The sequence below is a fragment of the Phocoena phocoena genome, chromosome 2 (assembly GCF_963924675.1).
Source record: "Phocoena phocoena chromosome 2, mPhoPho1.1, whole genome shotgun sequence".
Taxonomy (NCBI): Eukaryota; Metazoa; Chordata; class Mammalia; order Artiodactyla; family Phocoenidae; genus Phocoena; species Phocoena phocoena.
In genome coordinates this window covers 41,340,658-41,366,372 of record NC_089220.1, presented here as the reverse complement: position 1 = coordinate 41,366,372, position 25,715 = coordinate 41,340,658, and the positions used below count along the sequence as shown (strand labels likewise).

Here is a 25,715-nt window from a genome sequence, read left to right as displayed (position 1 = left end):
CTTGTTGTTCTACTTCTTTTTTAGAAAAAGAAGAAAGATTCATAATTTAATTGTAGTCTTGTTTATACTAAAAGATTTACTTTACTTCTAACTGATTAAAATAGCATGAAATACACCCTCCCCTGCATATCACCATCTAAAATTATTCTTAGAAGTAAAATAAAATTTACCTCATACTTGCTCAACTCTCGAATTAACTTTTTTTCTTTGGCAACAAATTCCTCTTCCTCTTGTTTTAATTCTAATGTAAGTTGTTCGATCTGTGCCAAAAACTCATTGATCTCATTTTCTCTAAAACTGGTCTAATTAGGGGAAATAAATGAGGATTTATCATTTGTTTTGTAGCAGTCAGCATTAAATTTTCAAACAGCCAGGTAAATTAGTATTTCTGTGCATGAGACTTGGCTCTGATTTCAGGTTATATTATTTCTCAGTAACCACTGAGGAGGATCTTTTTTTCCCTCCAGAGATTAATTTCTTCACCAAACAATAGCTATAAATGACTTGAGGAAATGGGGAATGGGAATAGTAGGGGATGGAGGGTAGGCACAGGATGAATATAGGAGCTAAATAAATGATGTTTAGTCTCCTTATTTTTAAATAGTTTCCCTAAACACTATCTTCAAGTTTCAGTTACATGCTTCAAAAGCATATTCTGGACAGAATTGCTACTTTGCTAAATTCCTATAGTTAATACAGAGCAATTGTCTACATTTCTCAAGAAAGTTACATAATTCACTCTAAACATGAAATCAGCAGAAAGCAAAATACCTTTTAATAAGGTAAGGTTTAATGAAATATTGAAGAATTACTAACATGCAATATAGGGAGTAAATACTAAGTTCCTTGAGTTCCTTTACCTCTTGTAATAATTCACTGCGTCTAAGTTCAGCATCCTGAATTTTATCTATAATTTCTTGTATTTCAGCCCTTATCATGTTGGTCCAACGTGCATGGCTTTTTAGCAAACAAGCTATTTTCCACTGAGTTATAATACTAGAGATTAGAACAAAAAGAATTATCATCAAACTGACATCACAGTTTACTGAAAAGATGAAGGAATTCAAAACAAAACAAATCCTACTATGATTATATAAAATTGTTCATGCTATTGATGTTGTAGACTAGACATATTAGCTGAAAAAATAAGACAAAACATTAACTGCCTCAATGCCATCTCTGCAAGTTGCTTCACATTAAGTTGTGTCAGTACATCTAACAGGACAGTGGACAAACCACAATTTACCTAGAGCTTGCCTCCTCTAGGTAAAGGATAGAAATGCGGAAGGCTCAGGGGTGTTGGAAAAAGAAGAGTCCCAGACAGAAATAGTAAAAGAATTACCTAAACTACTCAAAGTGCTAGTAAGAAATTTCAAGCTTCTAGGTTCTCAAATTTTTCTCTCCACTTTAACATAAAAAAGCTATATAACTAGAGAAGAGTAAAAATGTACAATTGGAGTCTTAAAAATAATATTATAATAATGACAACAATAATAAAATATAGCTATGTTTCTGCAAGTGCTTTCTAGGTGTCAGGCACTGAGCTACATACTGTACATCAATCATCTCATTTACCATTCACAACAACCTTACAAGGCGGGTGCTACTATCATTCCTCACTTTATAGGGATGGGAGCAGAGAGGTTATTAAATAACTTAGCCCCGGTCACAAAGCCAATAAGAGGCAGAGCAAACAAAGCAGTCCATCTGTAGAGCCTGTGTAATTAACCACTCTCCTCTGTCCCTGCACATCACCTTCCTTACTGGTGCAAAGAGGCATTGCACATCTTGGCAATTTTACTCTTTGGTGACTTGCCATGATTAGAATGAAAAACTCTGTTTCTGTTCAATGCCAAAAAAATCAAACTAACAAACACATCTAGATCCAAGAAAACTCACAATTTAATTTAGGAAAATAATTTCCTTGGACTCTAGCAAGCACTCTGATATCCTTCCAACTTTGGGGCACTGTTAATTAAGATAACATATACTGAGATTGGTTCAAGATGGCAGAGTAGAAGGACATGCACTCACTCCCTCTTGTGAGAGCACCGGAATCACAACTAACTGCTGAACAATCATCAACAGGAAGACACTGGAACTCACCAAAAAAGATACCCCACATCAAAGACAAACGAGAAGCCACAATGAGACAGTAGGAGGGGCGCAATCAAATAAAATCAAATCCCATAACCATTGGGTGGGTGACTCACAAACTGGAGAACACTTATACTACAGAAGTCCACCCACTGGAGTGAAGGTTCTGAGCCCCACGTCAGGCTTCCCAACCTGGGGATATGGCAATGGGAGGAGGAATTCCTAGAGAATCCGACTTTGAAGGCGAGTGGGGTTTGATTACAGGACTTCAACAGGACTGGAGGAAGCAGAGACTACACTGTTGAAGGGCACACACAAACAAGTGTGCACATCAGGACTCAGGGGAAAGGAGCAGTGACCCCATAGGAGACTGAACCAGACCCACCTGCTAGTGTTGGAGGGTCTCCTCCAGAGGTGGGTGGGGGGATGTGGCTCACTGCAGGGACAAGGACAATGGCAGCAGAAGTTCTAGGAAGTACTCCTTGGTGTGAGCCCTCCCAGAGTCCACCATTAGCCCAACCAAAGAGCCTGCAGGCTCAGGTGCTGGGTCACCTCAGGCCAAACAACCAACAGGGAGGGAACTCAGCCCCACTCAACAGCAGACAAGGGGATTAAAGTTTTACTGAGCTCTGCCCATCAGAGTAACAACCAGCTCTCCCCACCACCAGTCCCTCCCATCAGGAAGTTTGCACAAGCCTCTTAGATAGCCTCTCCACCAGATGACAGACAGCAGAAACAAGAAGAACTACAATCCTGAAGCCTGTGGAACGAAAACCACATTCACAGAAAGACAGACAAAATGAAAAGGCAGGGCTTCCCTGGTGGCGCAGTGGTTGAGAGTCCACCTGCCGATGCAGGGGACATGGGTTCGTGCCCCGGTCTGGGAGGATCCCACATGCTGCGGAACGGCTGGGCCCGTGAGCCATGGCCACTGAGCCTGCGCATCCAGAGCCTGTGCTCTGCAATGGGAGAGGCCACAACAGTGAGAGGCCCACATACCGCAAAAAAAAAAAAAAAAAAAAAAGAAAAGGCAGAGGACTATGCACCAGATGAAGGAACAAGATAAAACCCCAGAAAAACAACTAAACAAAGTGGAGATAGGCAACCTTCCAAAAAAAGAATTCAGAATAATGATAGTGAAGATGATCCAGAACCTTGGAAAAAGAATGGAGGCAAAGATCAAGAAGATGCAAGAAATGTTTAACAAAGACTTAGAAGAATTAAACAAAAAACACCTAGAAGAATTAAAGAACAAACAAACAGAGATGAACAATACAATAACTGAAATGAAAAATACACTAAAAGGAATCAATAGCAGAATAACTGAGGCAGAAGAACAGATAAGTGACCTGGACGACAGAATGGTGGAATTCACTGCCACGGAACAGAATAGACAAAAAAGAATGAAAAGAAATAAAGACAGCCTAAGAGAACTCTGGGACAACATTAAATGCAACATTCACATTACAGGGGTCCCAGAACGAGAAGAGAGAGAGAAACGACCTGAGAAAATATTTGAAGAGATTATAGTCGAAAACTTCCCTAACATGGGAAAGGAAATAGCCACCCAAGTACAGGAAGCACAGAGTCCCAGGCAGGATAAACCCAAGTGAAACACACTGAGACACATAGTAATCAAACTGACAGAAATTAAAGACAAAGAAAAACTATTAAAAGCAACAAGGGATAAAGGACAAATAACATATAAGGGAAGTCCCATAAGGTTAACAGCTGATTTCTCAGAAGAAACTCTACAAGCCAGAAGGGAGTGGCATGATATACTTAAAGTGATGAAAGGGAAGAACGTACAACCAAGATTAATCTACCTGGCAAGTATCACATTCAGATTCAATAGAGAAATCAAAAGCTTTACAGACAAGCAAAAGCTAAGAGAATTCAGCACCACCAAACCAGCTCTACAACAAATGCTAAAGGAACTTCTCTAAGTGGGAGAAGAAAAAGACCTACAAAAATAAACCCAAAACAATTAAGAAAATGGTAATAGGAACATACATATCAATAATTACCTTAAATGTGAATGGATTAAATGCTCCAACCAAAAGACACAGGCTCGCTGAATGGACACAAAAACAAGACCCATATATATGCTGTCTACAAGAGGCCCGCTGCAGACCTAGGGACACATACAGACTGAAAGTGAGGGGATAGAAAAAGATATTCCATGCAAATGGAAGTCAAAAGAAAGCTGGAGAAACAATACTCATATCAGATAAAACAGACTTTAAAATAAAGAATGTTACAAGAGACAAGGAAGGACACTACATAATGATCAAGTGATCCATCCAAGAAAACATAATAATTATAAATATATATGCACCAACATAGAAGCACCTCAATACATAAGGCCATGCTAAGAGCTATAAAAGAGGAAATTGACGATAACACAGTAATAGTGGGGGACTTTAACACCTCACTTACACCAATGGACACAACATGGACACATCATCCAGACAGAAAACTAATAAGGAAACAGAAGCTTTAAATGACACAATAGACCAGAGAGATTTCATTGATATTTATAGGACATTCCATCCAAAAACAGCAGATTACACTTTCTTCTCAAGTGCACAAAGGACATTCTCCAGGATAGATCACATCTTGGATCACAAATCAAGCCTCAGTAAATATAAGAAAATTGAAATCATATCAAGCATCTTTTCTGACCACAATGTTATGAGATTAAAATCAATTACAGGGAAAAAAACATAAAGAACACAAACACATGGAGGCTAAATAATACGTTACTAAATAACCAAGGGATCACTGAAGAAATCAAAGAGGAAATAAAAAATACCTAGAGATAAATGACAACAAAAACACAATGATCCAAAACCTATGGGATGCAGAAAAAGCAGTTCTAAGAGGGAAGTTTATAGCAACACAATCCTACCTCAAGAAACAAGAAACATCTCAAATAAACAAACTAACCTTACACCTAAAGGAACTAAAGAACGCAGAACAAACAAAACCCAAAGTTAGTAGAAGGAAAGAAATTATAAAGATCAGAGCAGAAATAAATGAAATAGAGACAAAGAAAACAATAGCAAAGATCAATAAAACTAAAAGCTGGTTCTTTGAGAAGATAAACAAAATTGATAAACCTTTAGCCAGACTCATCAAGAAAAAGGAGAGGACTCAAATCAATAAAATTCGAAATGAAAAAGGAGAAGTTACAACGGACATCGCAGAAATACAAAGCATCCTAAGAGACTACTACGAGCAACTCTATGCCAATAAAATGGATGACCTGGAAGAAATTCTTATAAAGATATAACCTTCCAAGACTGAACCAGGAAGAGATAGAAAATATGAACAGACCAAGTAATGAAACTGGAACTGTGATTTTAAATCTTACAACAAACAAAAGCCCAGGCAGGACCAGATGGCTTCACAGGTGAATTCTATAAAGCATTTAGACAAGAGCTAACACCCACCTGTCTCAAACTCTTCCAAAAAACTGCAGAGGAAGGAACACTCCCAAATTAATTCTACGAGGCCATTATCACCCTGATACCAAAACCAGACAAAGATACTACAAAAAAAGAAAATTACAGACCAATATCACTGATGAATATAGATGCAAAAATCCTCAAGAAAATACTAGCAAACAGAATCCAACAACACATTAAAAGGATCATACACCATGATCAAGTGGGAATTATCCCAGGGATGCAAGGATTCTTCAATATAGGCAAATCAATCAGTGTGATACACCATATTAGCAAACTGAAGAAAAACCATATGACCATCTCAAAAGATGCAGAAAAAGCTTTTGACAAAATGCATCACCCATTTGTGATAAGAACTCCCCAGAAAGTGGGCATAGAGGGAACCTACCTCAACATAATAAAGGCCATATACAACAAACCCACAGCAAACATCATTCTCATTGGTGAAAAACTGAAAGCATTTCCTCTATGATCAGGGACAAGACAAGGATGTCCACTCTCATCACTATTATTCAACATAGTTTTGGAAGTCCTAGCCACAGCAATCAGAGAAGAAAAAGAAATAAAAGGAATACAAATTGGAAAAGAAGAAGTAAAATTGTCACTGTTTGCAGATGCCATGGTACTATACATAGAGAATCCTAAAGATGTCACAAGAAAACTACTAGAGCTAATCAATGGATTTGGTAAAGTTGCAGGACACAGAATTAATGCACAGAAATCTCTTGCATTCCTATATGCTAACAACAAGGTATCAGAAAGAGAAAGTAAGGAAACAATACCATTCACCATTGCAACAAAAAGAATAAAATACTTAGGAATGAACCTACCTAAGGAAGTAAAATACCTGTACTCAGAAAACTATAAGATACTGATGAAAGAAATCAAAGATGACACAAACAGATGGAGAGATATACCATGCTCTTGGATTGGAAGAATCAATATTGTGAAAATGACTATACTACCCAAAGCAATCTACAGATTCAATGCAATCCCTAGCAAACTAGCAATGGCATTTTTTTTACAGAACTAGAACAAAAAATCTTAAAATTTGTATGGCGACACAAAAGGCCCTGAATAGCCAAAGCGATCCTGAGGGAAAAAAAACGGAGCTGGAGGAACCAGACTCCTTGTCTTCAGACTATACTACAAAGCTAGAGTAATCAAGACAATATTGTACTGGCACAAAAACAAAAATACAGATCAATGGAACAGGATAGAAAACCCAGAGATAAACCCAAATACCTGGTCAGCTAATCTATGACAAAGGAGGCAAGGATATACAATGGAGAAAAGACAGTCTCTTAAATAAGTGGTGCTGGGAAAACTGGACAGCTACATGTGAAAGAATGAAATTATAACACTCCCTAACACCATACACAATAATAAACTCAAAATGGCTTAAAGACCTAAATGGAAGACCGGACACTATAAAACTCTTAGAGGAAAACAGGAAGAACACTCTTTTTTTTTTTCACAGTACACGGGCCTCTCACTGTTGCGGCCATTGTAGAGCACAGGCTCCAGGCGCGCAGGCTCAGCGGCCATGGCTCACGGGCCTAGCCGCTCCGCAGCATGTGGGATCTTCCCGGACCAGGGCACGAACCCGTGTCCCCTGCATCGGCAGGCAGACTCTCAACCACTGCGCCACCAGGGAAGCCCCAGGAAGAACACTCTTTGACATAAATCACAGCAAGATCTTTTTTGATCCACCTCCTAGAGTAATGGAAATAAAACCAAAAATAAACAAATGGGACCTAATGAAACTTCAAAGCTTTTGCACAGCAAAGGAAACTATAAACAAGACAAGAAGGCAACTCTCAGAATGGGAGAAAATATTTGCAAATGAATCAATGGACAAAAGATTAATCTCCAAACTATATAAACAGCTCATGCAGCTCAATATTAAAGAAACACACAACCCAATCCAAAAATGGGCAGAAGACCTAAATAGACATTTCTCCAAAGAAGACATACAGATGGCCAAGAAGCACATGAAAAGCTGCTCAACATAACTAATTATTAGAGAAATGCAAATCAAAACTACAATGAGGTATCACCTCACACCAGTTAGAATGGGCATCATCAGAAAATCTACAAACAACAAATGCTGGAGAGGGTGTGGAGAAAAGGGAACCCTCTTGGTCTGTTGGTGGGAATGCAAATTGATACAGCCACTATGGAGAACAGTATGGAGGTTCCTTAAAAAACTGAAAATAGAATTACCATATGACCCAGCAATCCCACTACTGGGCATATACCGACAGAAAACCATAATTCAAAAGGACACATGCACCCCAATGTTCATTGAAGCACTATTTACAATAGCCAGGTCATGGAAGCAACCTAAATGCCCATCAACAGACGAATGGATAAAGAAGATGTGGTACATATGTACAATGGACAGACAAATGGATAAAGAAGATATGGAACGTATACACAATGGAATATTACTTAGTCATAATAAGGAACGAAACTGGGTCATTTGTAGAGATGTGGATGGACCTAGAGACTGTCATACAGAGTGAAGTAAGTCAGAAAGAGAAAAACAAATATTGAATATTAACATATATATGTGAAATCTAGAAAAACGGTACAGATGAACTGGTTTGCAAGGCAGAAGTGAGACACAAACGTAAAGAATAAACGTATGGACACCAAGGGGGGAAAGCTGAGGGGGCGTGCAGGGGGTGGGATGAATTAGGAGATTGGGATTGAAATAAATACAGTAATATGTATAAAATACATAACTAATAAGGACCTGCTGTATAAAAATATAAATAAATAAAATTAAATTTTAAAAAGATAACATATACTACTTATAATATAAATGAATTTTCTTTTTTTACCATCTCTGATTTTTTCTTTCCAGGTTATCGTTCAGGGCTTTTATTTGTTTCCGATATACTTCCTTTGTTGTTCTAAAAACAAGAAAAATATATTGGATTTTGCATTTGTGGGAGCTGTTAAAATGTATAGTAGACTGTATGTATAATTCACATGCACAATAAGGCTACCATCTAATTGGGAGACAAAACAAACCTTGTGAAACAACAGATTTTATTGGCAGACTAATGGAAAGACAATTACAAATTTTGCAAGTGTAAACTGATTTTGCAAGTATTGAAGCCAAGGATAGGGAAGAACGGATTTTGGCGAGGCAGTTGAGGAAAGGTTATTAGAGGATAATGTTTAATAGAGGGAGGAACATGGATTGCCAGAATGGAGGTGCAATCTCACCAAGGAAAGGACATCATCATATGCAAAGAAACAGAGGAAAGGAGCAGCAAGTCAGGACTCTTGTGACTAAGGCAAACTTGCTGCATACAGAGGACATGAAGGGAAATAACACTGTGACATAGGAAGGGTTAAGGTCAACAAATAGGTGAGGAACTCTGGGTTCTAGACTGAGTTCTGATTTGCTGCCATGTATAATTTAGAAAGCCAATAAATATTCTTGAATTAGGGATAAGTGGTAACTAAGGATGGAAGATTTGCTTGTGAATCTGGGATGGAGGGGAATGTGAAGGCTGTAACGGAGGTATTAAACACAGCTTATGTACAACTCAGTGCCTGTCTCTCCTTTCAGTGAAAGATTCGATGGTGATGACTTTTCTGGACTGTAAAAGAGAGAGAGTCAATTATGAACCTCCTTTTCTATAGTATATTAGAAATTGGCATAGATTTGTTGCTACCATTTATTAAAAAGATAAATGTAGAGGAATGAAGATTAAAATTTTCAAAGGCAACAAACATACTGATGAAGCTCATTGAGTCTGATAAGTCCTTCTTCCATATTTTTGATGTCTACTTTTCTTTTTGATAGGACGTTTTCTTTCTGAGATATAAATGCCAGTTGTTTCTGATTTCTACCATGAAAAAACAGAGTAATCATATATTTAAGGTTGAAATAATCATTTTTAACTCCTCAGCATAAGAAAATATGCAACCACAAACAAGAATTTAAAAAGTAGTTTGGAAAGTTTAGTTCATGAACTGTTTATCAAATAAATTAGTAAAAATAGAAACAAAGTCTTTTTGCTAGTGGTGGCTAAATTTATGAAAACCTCTAAGCCATGAAAGGAACATTAACTGCAATAGTAACCATAAAAGTACAAGAACAATTCTATAGTATTTTATCATGCTGAGTGGGTGTGTCTCTTTTAATGAATTTATCAGTTCTGTTATGTTATTTTGTAAAAGGTGAAGGAATCAATCAGACCGACTTTGGATAGTGGTCTACCTCTTCCTAGTAGTGTGACCTTGAAAAGAGACTTCACCTGTGGATGAGCCTCAGTTTCCCCATCCATAAAGTGGGGATCACAATACCTATCTCACTGGTTTTAAGGATTAAACGAGATGTGAAGTGACAACGCCAGTGGGTGGCACTCACGAGGCATTTGGTAAAGAGTGGTTATTTTTCATCTCTAACTTACAGAGAGAATAATGGGAAGTTTATGATTTTGTTCAAATCTCTAGACATTGATAGGAATGTGCCTGTAACAGGAAGTACTTTATCTAAGTGTCTCATCTTCTTCAAAACTGCTACGGACTGAATTGTGTCCCCCCACAAATTCATATGCTGAAGCCCTAGGCCCCAGTGAGATAGTATTTGAAGATGGGGCCTTTGGGAGGTGATTAGATTTATATGAGGTCATGAGGATGGAGTCCTCATGGTGAGATTAGTGCCCTCATAAGCAGAGACACCAGACAGCTCTCTCTCTCTCGCTCTCTCTCTCTCTCTCTCTCTTTCCCTTCTGTGAGGACATAGCAAGAAGGTGGTTGGCCATCTGCAAGTCAGGAAGAGAGCTCTCACCAGAACCTGACCATGCTGGCACCCTGATCTCAGATGTCCAGCCTCCAGACCTATGAGAAATCAATTTCTCTTGTTTAAGCCTCCTGGTCTATGGTAATTTGTTATGGTAGCCCAAGCTGAAGAAGACAAAAACCAACAACAGTAGTAAATGTTTTATTGTTACAATTATTTGTCATCAGCACATTTTGTGATTCAAACTGATAACTTAGTATGGATCTGAGGAAAGTTTTTGCCTGAAGAATACTATTAGTAGGCTATTCAACTGGATGATACAAAATGATTGCAATAACTCTCTGCATCCTAAATGCTGCCACAGTGACCATAAATTCAGCTTCACATAAGTGGGCCTGGACACCGTAATTACACTTCCATGTGATTTAACTTTGAGCGTAGTAATGTATTACTACTTACAGAACTCATACTTGCAAGATGTCATCCTGTAATACTCATTAGGAAAACACTGGTGAAAGCCCACTACCTGCTAAGCAATGGACAAGATCCTGAAGATACAGTGCTGAGTGAGACAGAGCAACTGCTCTGATCTGTTCATAGTTCAGTGGGACAAAGGGATTTGTACCCAGCTGACAACAATGCAGTGACTGATAAAAAGGAATGACCTCAGAGGGGCGTTCCAGAAGGATCATTGTGGTGAGAGGGAGGTGGATAAGTTAGGAGTGGTAAAACAGAAAGTGGGAAGAACTTATGAGAGGCAAGCCAAACCAAAGAAGCTAAAAGGGGTGAGAAGAGTGGAGTTGGAGAGGTGGATAGGATATTTTTGAGAAATATTTGGGAGGTGGAATTGACAAGCCTTGGTGCTTGAATGGAGTCCTAGTAAAAGATAGGGGTTTCCTTGAATAATTTCCCAGTCTCTGGGTTAGGGGATTGTGTCAATGACAAAACCTTTTTCTGAGAAAGGAAATGTAGGTGCAAAGCCAGTTTCTGATGAAGGTAGATCTCACAGTTTCTCTAGGCAGTCTCATGGGGTAAAAGCATGATTATTCTTTCAAGAATCTGATTTAGAAGTAAAAATAATAGATTTGGCATTTATGGATTTGACCTGACCCATATGAGGAAAGCATTATTCAGTATATATAGAGGCACATGAGGAGTGTATTTACAATTGGGTAAAGAACACTTCATTGTTATCAATAGATTTTAAACTAGGATAAGCTTAAGTGGAGAAGTAAACTAAACTAAAGCATGTTGAGTCATGTATGGACTATGGATAGAAACATACTCAGAATAAATTATCTGTTTCTGCATACAAACTTTATCCTCCTCATTTAGGACAATCTTATATTGTCTCGAAACAGTATGCAGTTTCTCTTGTAGATCTTTGTTCGCGAAATGACATTTGTGTAGCTTTTCAGCCATCTAGAAAAAAAAGGAATTGAAGTAGAGGATTTGTTTCACGGCTCTTTTGGTGGGCAACTCTCTAGAGCACTGGGTATATTATTTAACATACAATTACTATGCCTTAAATGTTGAGTGATCTAATTCTATATCAAATATGTAACTGTACATTTTGGGGCCTCTTCTATAAATTATGACAAATGTGTAGAAAGGTAGTAAACACTGATGCCATAAAGTAAAGTAATAAACCATAGTAAAGTAGTAAACCATAAAGTAATAATTTATATTAAAATAAGAATTGGGATTAATAAACTGGGATCATTCAACAAGATCTGTATGTCCTTTTCCCAGAAGATAAACTACACCAGGGAAAAGAAAATGTAACATCCATAGGAACTCTTGATCAAAACCTCTTTGACTGGATATCATGTTTAACTTTTGTTAAATATTTCTATTCAAGGACAAAAGATAGTACCCATTAGTGCTCTGAATGAGGTGAGAACTTTGTGCTTGGATGTCTCTACTGAATTGCTTCAAATGAGGTAAGAAAATTAGGTTAGGTAGGAATGGTGGGCTAAGGATCACTAAAATAGACGGATGAAAAGAGTTCTTAAAAGTGTTGCAGAGGGGCTTCCCTGGTGGTGCAATGGTTAAGAATCCGCCTGCCAATGCAGGGAACATGGGTTTGAGCCCTGGTCCGGGAAGATCCCACACGCCGCAGAGCAACCAAGCACTTGCGCCACAACTACTGAGCCTGCACTCTAGAGCCCACGAGCCACAACCACTGAGCCCACCTTCCACAACTACTGAAGCCCGTGTGCCTAAAGCCCGTGCTCCGCAACAAGAGAAGCCACTGCAATGAGAAGCCTGCACACCACAATGAAGAGTAGCCCTCACTCGCCACAACTAGAGAAAGCCCGCGCATAGCAACAAAGACCCAACGTAGCCAAAAATAAATAAATAAAATAAATAAATTTATTTTTAAAAAAGTGTTGCAGAACTAACAAGATAATGAGGAATTAGTGAGCCTAATTCTACAAGAAAGCAAGAATCCAGACTGGTAAACCTAGCACTGAAAACTCCTTTTACTCTGAGGACATTTACTGATATAGAAGAAGCCACTTGGAATCTGAGATTTGGTTCTCTTACATGACAAGGGGGACAAAAGTCAACACTTAGAGCTTATCCAGCCTTATAAACCTCCTGCCACATTAGTCTGGGATTCCAGAGAGCTTCACCCTCTGAAGTAGAGTGAATTAGAAGCTAACAAGCTATGGTCCAGCCTGACTTAGATCACCAAGGAACCTAAAGGTGGATTAAGGAGGTTTGGGACTGTTAACATCCCAGGTATCTGACAGAAGTGAATGAAATCTGTTCCTGAGAAATACACTGTCATCCTAGACCTCAAATTGTTTCTACAAACACCTTTTTTGAAGTACAATGTCCAGTGTACAGTTTTCCAACAGAAGGAAGCAAGACAGCATGAACAAAAATTGGCAGAAACAATAGATGACAGAACCAGTCCTACAAAAATACCAGGTATTGGAAATAGACACTGAAATATAAAAATACTGTATTTATTATGATCAAAGAATACTAGACATGCTTGAAAAATTTGGCAAGGAATTGGAAAAAATAAAGAGCAACAAAGCAGATTTGAAAATTACCAGTTGAAAAATACAACAACCAAAATTAAGAATTGAAATAAGACCATTCTGCCCAGAATGCAGCAGGGGTAGACAAAAAGTAGAAAATAGAGAAGAGCGAGTAAGATACAGACAGGATATTTTATTAGTACACATAAGTGTGTTCATATAACTGGAGTCTCAGAAAAACAGGAAAAAGCATGGGACAAAAGAAATATGTGAACAGATAATGGCTAAGAATTTTGCAGAACTTACAAAATACAGCAACTCACAGATTTAAGATGCCCAATAAATCCCAAGCAGGATAAATAAAAAGAAAAACTTGGACATATCATAGTGAAATTGAATAACTAGGTCAAAGGGAACAAAAAAGACCTAAGATAAATGAAAGACATGCTGTGTTCACGGATTGCAAACTTCAATATTGTTAAAACATAAAATCCTCCCCAAATTGATCTATAGATTTAATTCAACCCCAATCAAAATCCAAACAGGCTTTTGGGCAGGACTTGACAGACTGAAATTCAAAGGGCCAAGAATAATGGAAGCAATCTTGTAGAAGAACAAAGTTAAAGGATTTTTACTACTAACTATAAAGGCTTATTTTAAAGCTACTAATTAAGAGTGCATGGTTTTAATGTGAGAAGAGATTAAGTCCAAATGAATAAAATAGATGCTACAGATTCACACATATATTTATAATATATTTATGATCCACAGTTGATTTATGACAAAAGTGCCACTGAAATATAGTGGAGGAAAGTACTATCTTTTCATTTAACAGTGCTAGTTAATTGGACAACCTTATGTGAAAGTATGACTCTGGACTACCATTTCACAGAACACACACACACACACACACACACACACACACACACACACACATTCCAGACGGCTCGCAGTACTTAACGTGAAAAAGCAAACACTAAAGCTTCTACAAGATCACGTAGGAGAATATCCTCAAGACATAGGACATGAAAAGCATAAGCCAAAAAGGAAAAGATTGGTAAACTATACTTCATTAAAATTAATAAACTACATTTATCAAAAGATAGATATGTACATGAAGACTGTACACTTACAGTAAATATTCTGTTCTGTACATGTGTAATATTTCATAATAAAAGTTAAAGTTAGAATAGAATTTTGTGTCATTGTTGAACTTGCCTCCTATAACTCATGAGAATTAAGACTGGATGTCAGGAAGAGTTCAGTTTTTATCCAACACTTATTTGTGGTCTTTTTGACGATAGCCATTCTGACAGGTGTGAGGTGATATCTCATTGTGGATTTGATTTGCATTTCCTTGATGATTGGTGATGCTGAGAATCTTTTCATGTGCTTGTTTGCCATCTGTATGTCTTTGGAAATATGTGTATTCAGATCCTCTGCTCATTGTTTAATCAGGTTGTTTTTTAGATGTTGAGTTGTATGAGTTCTTTGCATATTTTGAATATTAACCCCATGTCAGATATATTGTTTGCCAATATTTTCTCCCATTCAGTAGGCTGTCTTTTCGTTTTGTTAATACTTTTCTTTGCTGTGCAAAAGCCTTTTAGTTTGATGTAGTCCCATTTGTTTATTTTTGCTTTTGTTTCTATTGCCTGAGGAGACATACCCAATAAAAATCACTAAGACTGTTGTCAAAGAGTGTACTGCCTATGTTTTCTTCTATGAGTTTTATGATTTCAGGTTTTACATCTAAGTCTTTAACCCATTTTGAGTTGATTTTTGTATATGATGTGAGGAAGTAGTCCAATCTGATTCTTTTGCATGTAGCTATGCAGTTTTCCCAACATTATTTATTAGAAAGGCTATCTTTTCCCCATTGTATATTCTTGCCTTCTTTGTCATAGATTAATAAACTATATATGCAGATTTAGTTCTGTGCTCTCTATTCTGTTCCATGATCTATGTGTCTGTTTCTGTGCCAGTACCATACCATTTTCATTACTGTAGCTTTGTAGTATAGTTTGAAATCAGAAAGTGTAATACCTCCAGCTTTGTTCTTCTTCCTCAAGATTGTTTTGGCTATTCAGGGTATTTTGTGTTTTGGTAAAAATTTTAGAATTATTTGTTCTAATTTTGTGAAAAATGTCACTGGAATTTTAATAGGGATTGGATTGAATCTGTAGATTGTCTTGGGGAATATGGTTATTTTAACAATTTTAATTCTCCCAATGGTAAAATATATATCTTTCCATTTGTGTCATATTCAATTTTTTCATTACTGTCTTATAGTTTTCCAAGTACAGGTCTTTTACCTCCTTAGATTTATTCTTAGATATTTTATTCTTTTGAATCAATTATAAATGGAATTGTTTCCTTAATTCCTCTTTCTGATAGTTTGTCATTAGTGTATAGAAATGCAACAGATTTCTGTATATTAATTTTGTATCCTGCAACTTTACTGAATTCACTGATGACCTCTAGTGGTTTTTTGTTTTGGTGGTGGCTTTGGGATTTTCTATGTATAGTATCATGTCATCTGTAAACACTGACAGTTTTACTTCTTCCTTTTCCACTGGGATTCTTTTTCTTGTCTGAAAAAGACTGTGGCTAGGATTTCTAATACTATGTTGAATAAAAGGGGTGACAGTGGGCAGCCTTATCTTGTTCTTGATTGTAGAAGAAATACTTTCAACTTTTGACCTTTGAGTATGATTTTAGCTATAAGCTTGTTGTATATGGCCTCTATTATGTTGAGGTATGTTCCCTCTACACCCACTTTATTGAGTTTTTTTTCATAAATGGGTGCTGAATTTTGTCAAAAGCTTTTTCTGATCTACCAAAATAATCATATTTTTAAAAAATTTTATTTATTTATTGTTTATTTATTTATTTTTGGCTGCACTGGGTCTTTGTTGCTGTGTGTGGGCTCTCTCTAGTTGTGGTGAGCAGGGGCTACTCTTCATTGCAGTGCACAGGCTTCTCATTGCACTGGCTTCTCTTGTTGTGGAGCACAGGCTCTAGGCGCTCAGGCTTCAGTAGTTGTGGCACATGGCCTCAGTAGTTGTGGCTCGCAGGCTCTAGAGCGCAGGCTCAGTAATTGTGGCACATTGGCTTAGTTGCTCTGTGGCATGTGGGATTTTCCCAGACCAGGCCTTGCACCCATGTCCCCTGCACTGGCAGGCGGATTCTTAACCACTGCACCACCCGGGAAGTCCCAATCATATGATTTTTATTTTCAATTTATTAAAGTGGTATATCACATTGATTGATTTGCAGATACTGAACTATCCTTGCATCCCTGGGATAAATCTTGCTTGAGCATAGTGTATGATCCTGTTAATGTATTATTGAATTCAGTGTGCTAATATATATATATATATATTTTTTTTTGCAGTATGTGGGCCTCTCACTGTGGTGGCCTCTCCCGTTATGAAGCACAGGCTCCAGATGTGCAGGCTCAGTGGCCATGGCGCATGTGCCCAGCTGCTCCGCGGCACGTTGGATCCTCCCGGACCAGGGCACGAACCCCTGCCCCCTGCATCGGCAGGCAGACTCTCAACCACTGTGTCACCAGGGAAGCCCCAGTGTGTTAATATTTGTTGAGGATTTTTGCAACTATGCTCATCAGTAATTTTGGCCTGTAATATTCTCTTTTTTGTGGTGTCTTTGTCCGGTTTTGGTATCAGGGTGATGCTGGACTCATAAAACGGGTTCTTAAATTTTGGGGGAAGAGTTTAAGAAGGATAAGCATTAACTCTTGTTTAAATGTTTGGTAGAATTTACCTGTGAACCTGTCCAATCCTGGACTTTCTTCATTGAAAGTTTTTTTTTTTCTGATTCATTTTCATTACTGGTAATTGGTCTGTTCATATTTTATATTTCTTCCTGATTCAGTCTTGGGAAATTGTACATTTCTAGGAATTTATTCACTTCTAGGTTTTCCATTTTATTGACATATTATTGTTTGTAGTAATCTCTTATGATCCTTTGTATTCCTGTGGTGTAGGTTGGAACTTCACTTGTGATTTTATTGATTTGGGCCCTCTCTCTTTTCTTCTTGATTAGTCTAAATAAAAGTTTATCAATTTTGCTTATCTTTTCAAAGAACAATCTCTTAGTTTCATTGATCTTTTCTATTGTTTTATTTTTAAGTCTCTATTTCATTTATTTCTGCTCTGGTCCTTATTATTTTTTTCCTCTTACTTTGTTTTGTTTGTTCTTATTTTTCTAGTTCCTTTAGATGTAAGGTTAGGTTGTTTGAGATCTTCCTTCTTTCTGAAGTAGGCCTGTATCACTATAAACTTCCCTCTTAGAACTGTTTTTGCTGTGTCCCATATATTTTGAATCATTGTGTTTCCATTTGCATTTGTCTCCAGGTATTTTTAAATTTCCTCTCTGATTTCTTCAGTGACCCATTGGTTGTTTAGTAGCATATTGTTTAGCTTCCATGTGTTTGTGTTTTTTGCAGGGTTTTGTTTTGGTTTGGTTTCAGTAGTTGATTTCTAGTCTTATACACTGTGGTCAGAAAAGATGCTTGATATGATTTCAATTTCTTAAACTTGTAGACTCTTGTTTGTGTCCTAGCATATGATCTACCTTAGAGAATGTTCCATGTGCACTTGAAAATAATGTGTATTCTGCTGCTTTCGGAAGGAACGTTCTCTCTCTATATATCTGTTGATTCCATTGGTCTAATGTGTCACTTAAAGCCATTGTTTCCTTATTGATATTCTGTCTGGATGATCTGTCCATTGATGTGAGGTGTTAAAATCCCCTATTATTATGTTACCATCAATTTCACCCTTTATATTTGTTAATATTTGCTTTATGTATTTAGGTGCTTCTATGTTGGGTGCATATATGTTTAAAATTGTTATTTCTTGTTGGATTGATCCATTTCTCAGTCTATAATATCCTTCTTTGTCTCTCGTTACAGTCTTTGCTCTAAAGTCTATTTGTCTGATATAAGCATTGCTATCCCAGCTTTCTTTTTGTTTCCATTTGCACTGAACACCTGTTTCATGCCCTTTCAGTCTGTGTGTGTCTTAGATCTGAAGCTAGTCCCTTATAGACAGCAAATATAGAGAGTTTTTCTTTTTTTAAATCTGTCAGCCACTCTATGTCTTTTGATTGGAGTATTTAGTCCATTTACATTTAAAGCAATTATTAATAGATATGTACTTATTAACATTTTGTTGGCTGTTTTCTGGTTGTTTTGGTAGTTTTTTTGTTCATTTCTTCTTCTTTTGTTCTTTTCCTTTGTGATTTGATTACTATCTTTACTGTTATGTTTGGATTCATTTCTCTCTTATTTGTGTGCATCTATTATAAATTTTTGGTCTGTAGTTACCATGAAGTATATATATAACAACTTTTATATATATGTGATTAAGTTGGTTATCTTAAGTTTGAACACATTCTAACAACCCTGCATTTTTATGTACCTCCACCACATTTAATGTTTTTGATATCACATTGTCCATCTTTTTGTTTTTTGTATCCCTTAACTACTTATTGTGGATATAGATGATTTTACTACTTTTGTCTTTTGAGATTCCCACTAGCTTTTATAAGTGGTTGACCTTTACTCTATGTTTGCCTTTACCAATGAGATTTTTCCTTTCATAATTTTCATATTTCTAGTTGTGGTCTTTTCTTTTCCATTTAGAGAAGTCCCTTTTATGTTTCTTGTAAAGTAGGTTTAGTACTACTGAATTCTTTTAGCTTTTGCTTGTCTGTAAAACTCTTTATCTCTCATTGATATCTGAATGATAGCCTTGCCAGGTAGAGTATTGGTTGTAGGTTTTTTTCTTTTCATCACTTTAAATATATCATGCCACTTTTTTCTGACCTAAAAAGTTTCTGCTAAAAAGTCAGCTGATAGTTTTATTGGAGTTCCCTTGTACACAGCCAGTCACCTTTCCTTTGCTGCTTTTAAGATTCTTTATCTTTAATTTTTTCCATTTTAATTACAATGTGTCTTGGTGTGGTCCTCTTTGGGTTCATCTTGTTTGGGAATCTCTATGCTTCTTGGACTTAGATATCTGTTTTCTTTCTCAGGTTAGGGAAGTTTTCAGCTATTATTTCTTCAATTATGTTCTCTGCCCCTTTCTCTCTCTCTTCTTTCTGGGACCCCTATAATGTGAATATTAATACACTGATGTTGTCCCAGAGGTCTCTTAAACTATCCTCATTTTTTAAAAATTCTTTTTTCTGCTCAGCTTAGGTGATTTTCACTATTCTCTTCCAGTTTTCTGATCAAATCTTTAAATCAATTACTGTGAATGATCATGATTATTATTAGTTAATGAAAATGCTACTTTTGGAAAATTTCACATTTTTCACATATACTTAAAATGTTAACTAAAAATTAATTATAATCTTAAAGCCATCATTTCTGTCTTCCTACCTGTTTTATCTTCAGCAATAATTCATTTTTTTCAAAATTAGATGCATCATCCAGTTTTTCCTTGTTATTCCTAAAGAAAAGCCTATGAACAAAGGAAGCCAAATAAATTCCTATTAGGACATGTTTTCCAGCAAAGCCACATTTACTTATGACATCAGAAACTTCCAGTCTCCATCTCCCTATACAATATATTTATTTACAATTCATTAAAATAAACAAAATTTTTACTCTTTTGGATTGATGGATTAATATTTCATTTATTTATATATTAATGTAAGAAGCAATTTTTGAACACCTACACTCTGGGAGATACAGCACAAAGTCTCTACCCTCATGGAAATTACACTCTAGTGGAGTAGACAGAATATAAGAAAGTTATCAAAAAATATACATATATTTCAGATAGTGTTAAATGCTCCAAAGATCACAAAGTAGGGTAAAGGATAGGGAAATCCTGAGAGTGAGGATGGTACTATAGACAGGTGATTAGGGAACACCTCTTGGGATAACTTGTGAAAGACCTGATGGATGAGAAGGAGCCAGATATTTGAAGATCTTAAGGAACAGCTTTTCATATAGAAGGAACAGTAGGTGATAATATCCTGAGATAGGAACAAGCTTGGTGTATTGAATATTTGATGAAGACAGGAGTGTGAAAAGACTGGAGAGTTAGACACAGCCCAGATCATATAGGGTCTTGAGAACAAGGCAGAAGTTCAGATTTTATTTTGAAGGGAACCAGGGGAGGATTTTTTAAGGAAAGGAGTGACATGAACTGATTCACATCTTGTAAAAATGACTCTGGCTACTTAGTAGAGAAAGACAATAGTATAGGAAGATAGACTATGTAGAAGTCTATGGCAGTGGTCCAGAAGAGATAATGGTGGCTCAGATTAAGGTTGTAGTGGTGAAGCTGGTGCGAAACAGCTGGACTCAGGATATATTTTAAAGATGAAGGCAACAGGGCATGCTTTGGATTTGGCTGGAGTTAGAGTTGGGTTAGGGTTAGGTTAGTTGGTTAGCTGGGTTAGGTAGTAAGGAAAACAGGAATGGTGGATGACTCCTAGTTTTTTGGCTGGAGTAACTAGGTAAATAGTGATATGGAAGACTAAAGAAAGAGCTATTTCAAGGAGATGGGAAATTAAGAATTCTGTTTAGGACATGTATATTTGAGATATCCTCCAAGTGGAAAGGTCAAATAAGCTGTAGACTATATGCAGTTAGAGGTCAGGGCTGGATATATAGATATGGAAGTCACTGGGGTACAGAAAGTATGAGACTGAATGAAATCACATATGGAGAGTATGAGTAGAGAACAGAGAACAGTGAAGGGCTGAGAACTCCAAAATTTAGAGACAAAAAGAAGAACTGGAACAAGTAAAGGGTCCTGAGAAGAAGCAGTGTAGTAAATGAAATAAGAGAATGTGATGTTTGGGAAGCCAAGTGAAGAAAGTATATCAAGAAGATGGAAGTGAACATCTGTGTCAAATTCTATAAAGAATTTAAAAACTTTGAGGAATAGATCAAATTACTAAAATTTGGCAGGATGAAAATATTTGGTAACCTTGACAATTTTGAAACCATGTCAGTCCTTTTTAAAAAGCATCTATAATTTTTATAGCCTCTTGCACTATAATGGCAAGTATATACTTTGGGTCACAAATTGGATGTCATTTATATACAATATTTAGCTTCCAATTCCCCACTTCCCACGTGTTGATAACCAGCTGAATGACGAAAAAAGTCATAGCAATTTAGAAAGATAGGCACTGATTTGCCTTTATTATGCAAATACATCATGCTGGATATCAATAATAGCAAAGAAGAAGGATTAAACTAGCAATGCCTCCTGTGGATCTGTGAAGAATTTGAGGTACCCTTAACTGTCCACATATAGAATTTAAACTTGGAGTTGAGTAATTTTTGCTTTCCCTCAATATTTTGACCTCAAAATAGATAATGAGCTTGCAAGTTAACGATTTCATGGTGGGTGGGATGGGGGAAATTAAGACTAATAGATTAATAGGAAGATGAGTTATATAAATTATTTAGTTTCTTGTATAATTTATTCTTAAAGAATCTTATAGAATATTATAAAACAACACTGTTTGATTCTTCAAATCCACCAAACAAGAACTGAGCTGCCTCTCCCTACCTCCAAAGATAGAGAAAAGGAACTAAGTGAGAAAATAAAAATACAGAGAATTTTCTTTTAATTTGCCAAGTTATAAAGAAGAAAAAGTAAAGTTTTATTAATAAAAGGGGGGGGGAAACTTATATCCTCAATCACCAAATTAATCAAAAGAACTTTTCCTCAGTGAGATTCCACATGAAAACCCTTGAAAGGCTGGGACTGAAAAAAAAAAAGATGAGCCATTCAAAATGAAAGATCAATGAATCCCCATTTTTATCTTGAACATACATTTAAAACCAGTTAGCTAACATGAAGTCTGCTTATAAATAAAACTTTATCAGTGTTTCAAGGCTTTTAATCATAATTCCTAGAAATAAGAGCTAATCTATATTTTCCACTATGATTCTTTGCCTAGTTTTTAAGAAATAGATATCAACTAAAATTATCGAATCACTTTCAAAGAAAAAGATTTTTTATTCTAATTTTTAATTGTTGTATTACTTGAGCTTTCCAATTTTAAATCTGGTACTGAGTATAAGGATTATTGCATATTTTATGGACTGCTGATGATAGAGCAGAATTGTGCTGTGCAGTTGTTATTTTAGAAGACATAATTTTAATCCCAATACATTCAAATCTATGTAGAAATGAGCCATATTGTAACAGGATCCCACATGTGGAATTACTTGTCTTTTGTGGAATCTGCTCAGACCATAATTTGTCTTTTAAACTGTCAGTAAACCCTGGGGGTAAGCCCAGAAGCCATGTTTATATTAAAAGACCCCACCTTGCTATCCAGAGCTGAGCCAAACAGCTTTCGATTGGAAATCTGGGAATTCTCCTGGGAGAGAATCTGTTGATCAATCTCTAAAGATAGATGGATCTGTGACAGGTAAACTCAGAGGGTTTGGAATGGCCATGCTTAGCCACGGACTCACCAGGAAGAGAACACAGCATGTAGATAAAGAGAGAATCGCAGAAGGAAGCAAACACTAGGCCTTGAGACAGATGGAATATTTCCTTATGTTTCTGGTTTCAGTTCCATGGTAAAAGTTTTTGCCTTGAGGCCTCCCTGTATTTTCTCAATAAGTGCTGCAAGTCCCCCTTGACTAAGAACAACAACTGTAGCAGCATGGTTAGGTGAGTTGTAGCCCTATGACAGTGCCTTCCTCCAGGCGCATATTTGTAGGGAGTAAGGAACTGAAATAAGGATAGTACACACCCCAAATTCCCTCCCTTTTCCTAAACTAACCACATCATCCTCAATTTTTTTCTCTTGATCATCTGAAAGACTGTTTAATTTCAAAATGAAGAGGTGATTCTATAAAGCTGACAATCACACAACTTTTAGTAAAATAAGAGAATAATTTTCATCTACTATTAAATAAATATTTTTTTAATGAAAGGAACATAACATCTAGAAGTGCTTCTGTAAAGATAAAGTATTATACTTACATTTTATCCTCCAGGATCTTACAGGATTTCTTCATGTCTTCAACCTGTTGTTCCCAATGTCTTATTGATTCTTGTAGTTGTGATATCTCTAAATTGTGATCACTAAGAACCTGTTGAAAATTCAGTAAAATTGGGGCATTCAATCATCATCAAGTGATTCATGACAGAAGTCCAATTCACTAAATATTCATGTATCATCCATTCAACTTTTACACTGGGGGTGTCCTTTAGTTAAAATAAAAAGCAATCAGGGGCTTCACTGGTGGCGCAGTGGTTGAGAATCTGCCTGCCGATGCAAGGGACATGGGTTCGAGCCCTGGTCTGGGAAGATCCCACGTGCCGCGGAGCGGATGGACCCGTGAGCCACAACTACTGAGCCTGCGCGTCTGGAGCCTGTGTTCCGCAGCAAGAGGCCGCGATAGTCAGAGGCCCGCGCACCACGATGAAGAGTGGCCCCCGCTCACCGCAACTGGAGAAAGCCCTCGCACAGAAACGAGGACCCAACGCAGCCAAAAGTAAATTAATTAATTAATTAATTAAAAAATATATATATATAAAGCAATCATTAAACTGCTTGTTTCTTTATAAAACAAACTGAGACAGAAATAATCCTGAATTCATCAGAAAAGAAAATTTGGGAGGGAGAGAAACCAATTATAGCAATGTGAAAACTATAAAAACAGTTTTCAAGACATGAATTCATCTTAACTACCATTTAAAAAAATTAAATATACATTTTCATAATTATTTTCAAAATGTTATTCCAGGATACTAGAATGAGTATTATAAAAAGAAAAGTCAAAACAAATTGGGTCTTCTGCCTTAGTTGATAGCTATGTCCATGTTGCAAAGATTTTTTTCTTAATATTTAATCGGTAATTTAGAAATGGAAAAATTGGGTACTATGAAAAAATGTTAGCATGATTAAAAAGGAAATACGGATGGAGAAAATTCATAGTGAACATATTTTTACAACACAGTTTTGGAATAAAGAAAAGGGAAAGCAAACTTATCAGAGCTTGGGTCTGCATTTCAGCTTGTGAGGGAAAGTGGAGCTGAGAGAAAAGCTGATCAAACAAATTCCTTTGCTCTCTAGCATAGAGCTACCATGGACAGATTATTTAGAGCCACCTAACCCTGCACATCAGTGTGGGGTCAGAAAAACACCTGTTGGAGGTATAGAGGTGCTTTCAGTCATGTCAGGTGAGACAGGTGGGTGAAAGCTCCCCAAACTATTTTTTTTTCCTCTAAAGCACTCATATGACTGAACTTGTGGGCTATAAGTAGTTCCAGAGTTAACAGGAGTCTGAAATCCTAGATATGCCATCAAAAATTAGCAGAATGTCCAAAGAACTCTGACCAATAATCAGGATTAGTGACTATACACTGAAGGCCCGTCCTGCCTGACATCCATAACCTCTAGCCCTCGATCCTCCCTGCCCTGGACATGTAGGGCACCCTGAGAATCACACATCATTATTCTTTTCTGCCACCATCACACCAGTTTGACCTGACTGCAGAGTTTTCTAAACTAAAAGCACCACATGAAGATGAACCTGAAATTCCCTGTAGTCTCAAGTCCATAGCCAAAATGTTGTTTTCTAATCTCAGGCAATAACAACAACAAACTTTACCAAATACAAAACACTCAGCTAAAAGCCTTATAGGCATGACCTCATTCTATCTCCACAAAAGCCCTTTGAAATAGGCAATATTATTACCACCATATTATAGGTGAGGAAACTTCGGGTTGGTAAAGCCAAGACTTGAACCCAGGTCTCTGTGATACTGAAGTTTGTGCTTTAAACACAATTCTCCACTGGTAGGGTGGGGTGGGGCGCTGGATTGGGGGGAGGTAGAGAATGTCACTGGAGCTGAGTTTACCCCTGCCACCTCAAGCCTTGACTTATTTGTCTTTAGAGATCTTTGAAGAACAGGTTAAGGAACATATACTTCATTTTTCCAAACCAGGTGGTGTGCTTGGCATAATTTATGAGGCCCCAACTGGGAATATGAGCTTAGGCGTGCCGATAAGATCTGTTTTATACAATCCCTGTGTTCTCCTTTGAGCCTAGCCTGACTCATGCTTCCTTACTATGTTGATATATGAAGAAACAGATAATCACCTTTTTAAACGCACATATCTGGGGGAAGTTTTTGATTTTACTAATGTTTTGTAATTGGATGTCATAATAGATATATTGTAACTATAATGGTCAACATCACACTATAAATAGTATTGATATAATGGAATTAACTGAAGACTGATAAGCAATGCGATGTTTTAGTATTACTGTTGCCCCATATAGTTTTACATGTAATTCTCAACACAAATAGAAGAAATACGCTAGACTCATTAATTCAACTGTGATAGATTAACAGG

General features: G+C 36.9%; 1 protein-coding gene across 1 annotated transcript in view; it reads right to left on the bottom strand.

The window, feature by feature from the left end:
• CCDC175 (coiled-coil domain containing 175) overlaps positions 1-25,715 on the bottom strand; it is a 69,495-nt gene that overhangs the window by 19,251 nt on the left and 24,529 nt on the right. The window contains exons 7-13 of the mRNA XM_065871670.1: positions 23,333-23,442; positions 19,744-19,825; positions 11,621-11,757; positions 9,326-9,436; positions 8,417-8,488; positions 861-996; positions 171-302 (exon numbers count right to left, since the gene is read on the bottom strand). Coding sequence (XP_065727742.1) covers positions 171-302; positions 861-996; positions 8,417-8,488; positions 9,326-9,436; positions 11,621-11,757; positions 19,744-19,825; positions 23,333-23,442 — 780 coding nt within the window. The remainder of the gene's footprint in view (positions 1-170; positions 303-860; positions 997-8,416; positions 8,489-9,325; positions 9,437-11,620; positions 11,758-19,743; positions 19,826-23,332; positions 23,443-25,715) is intronic.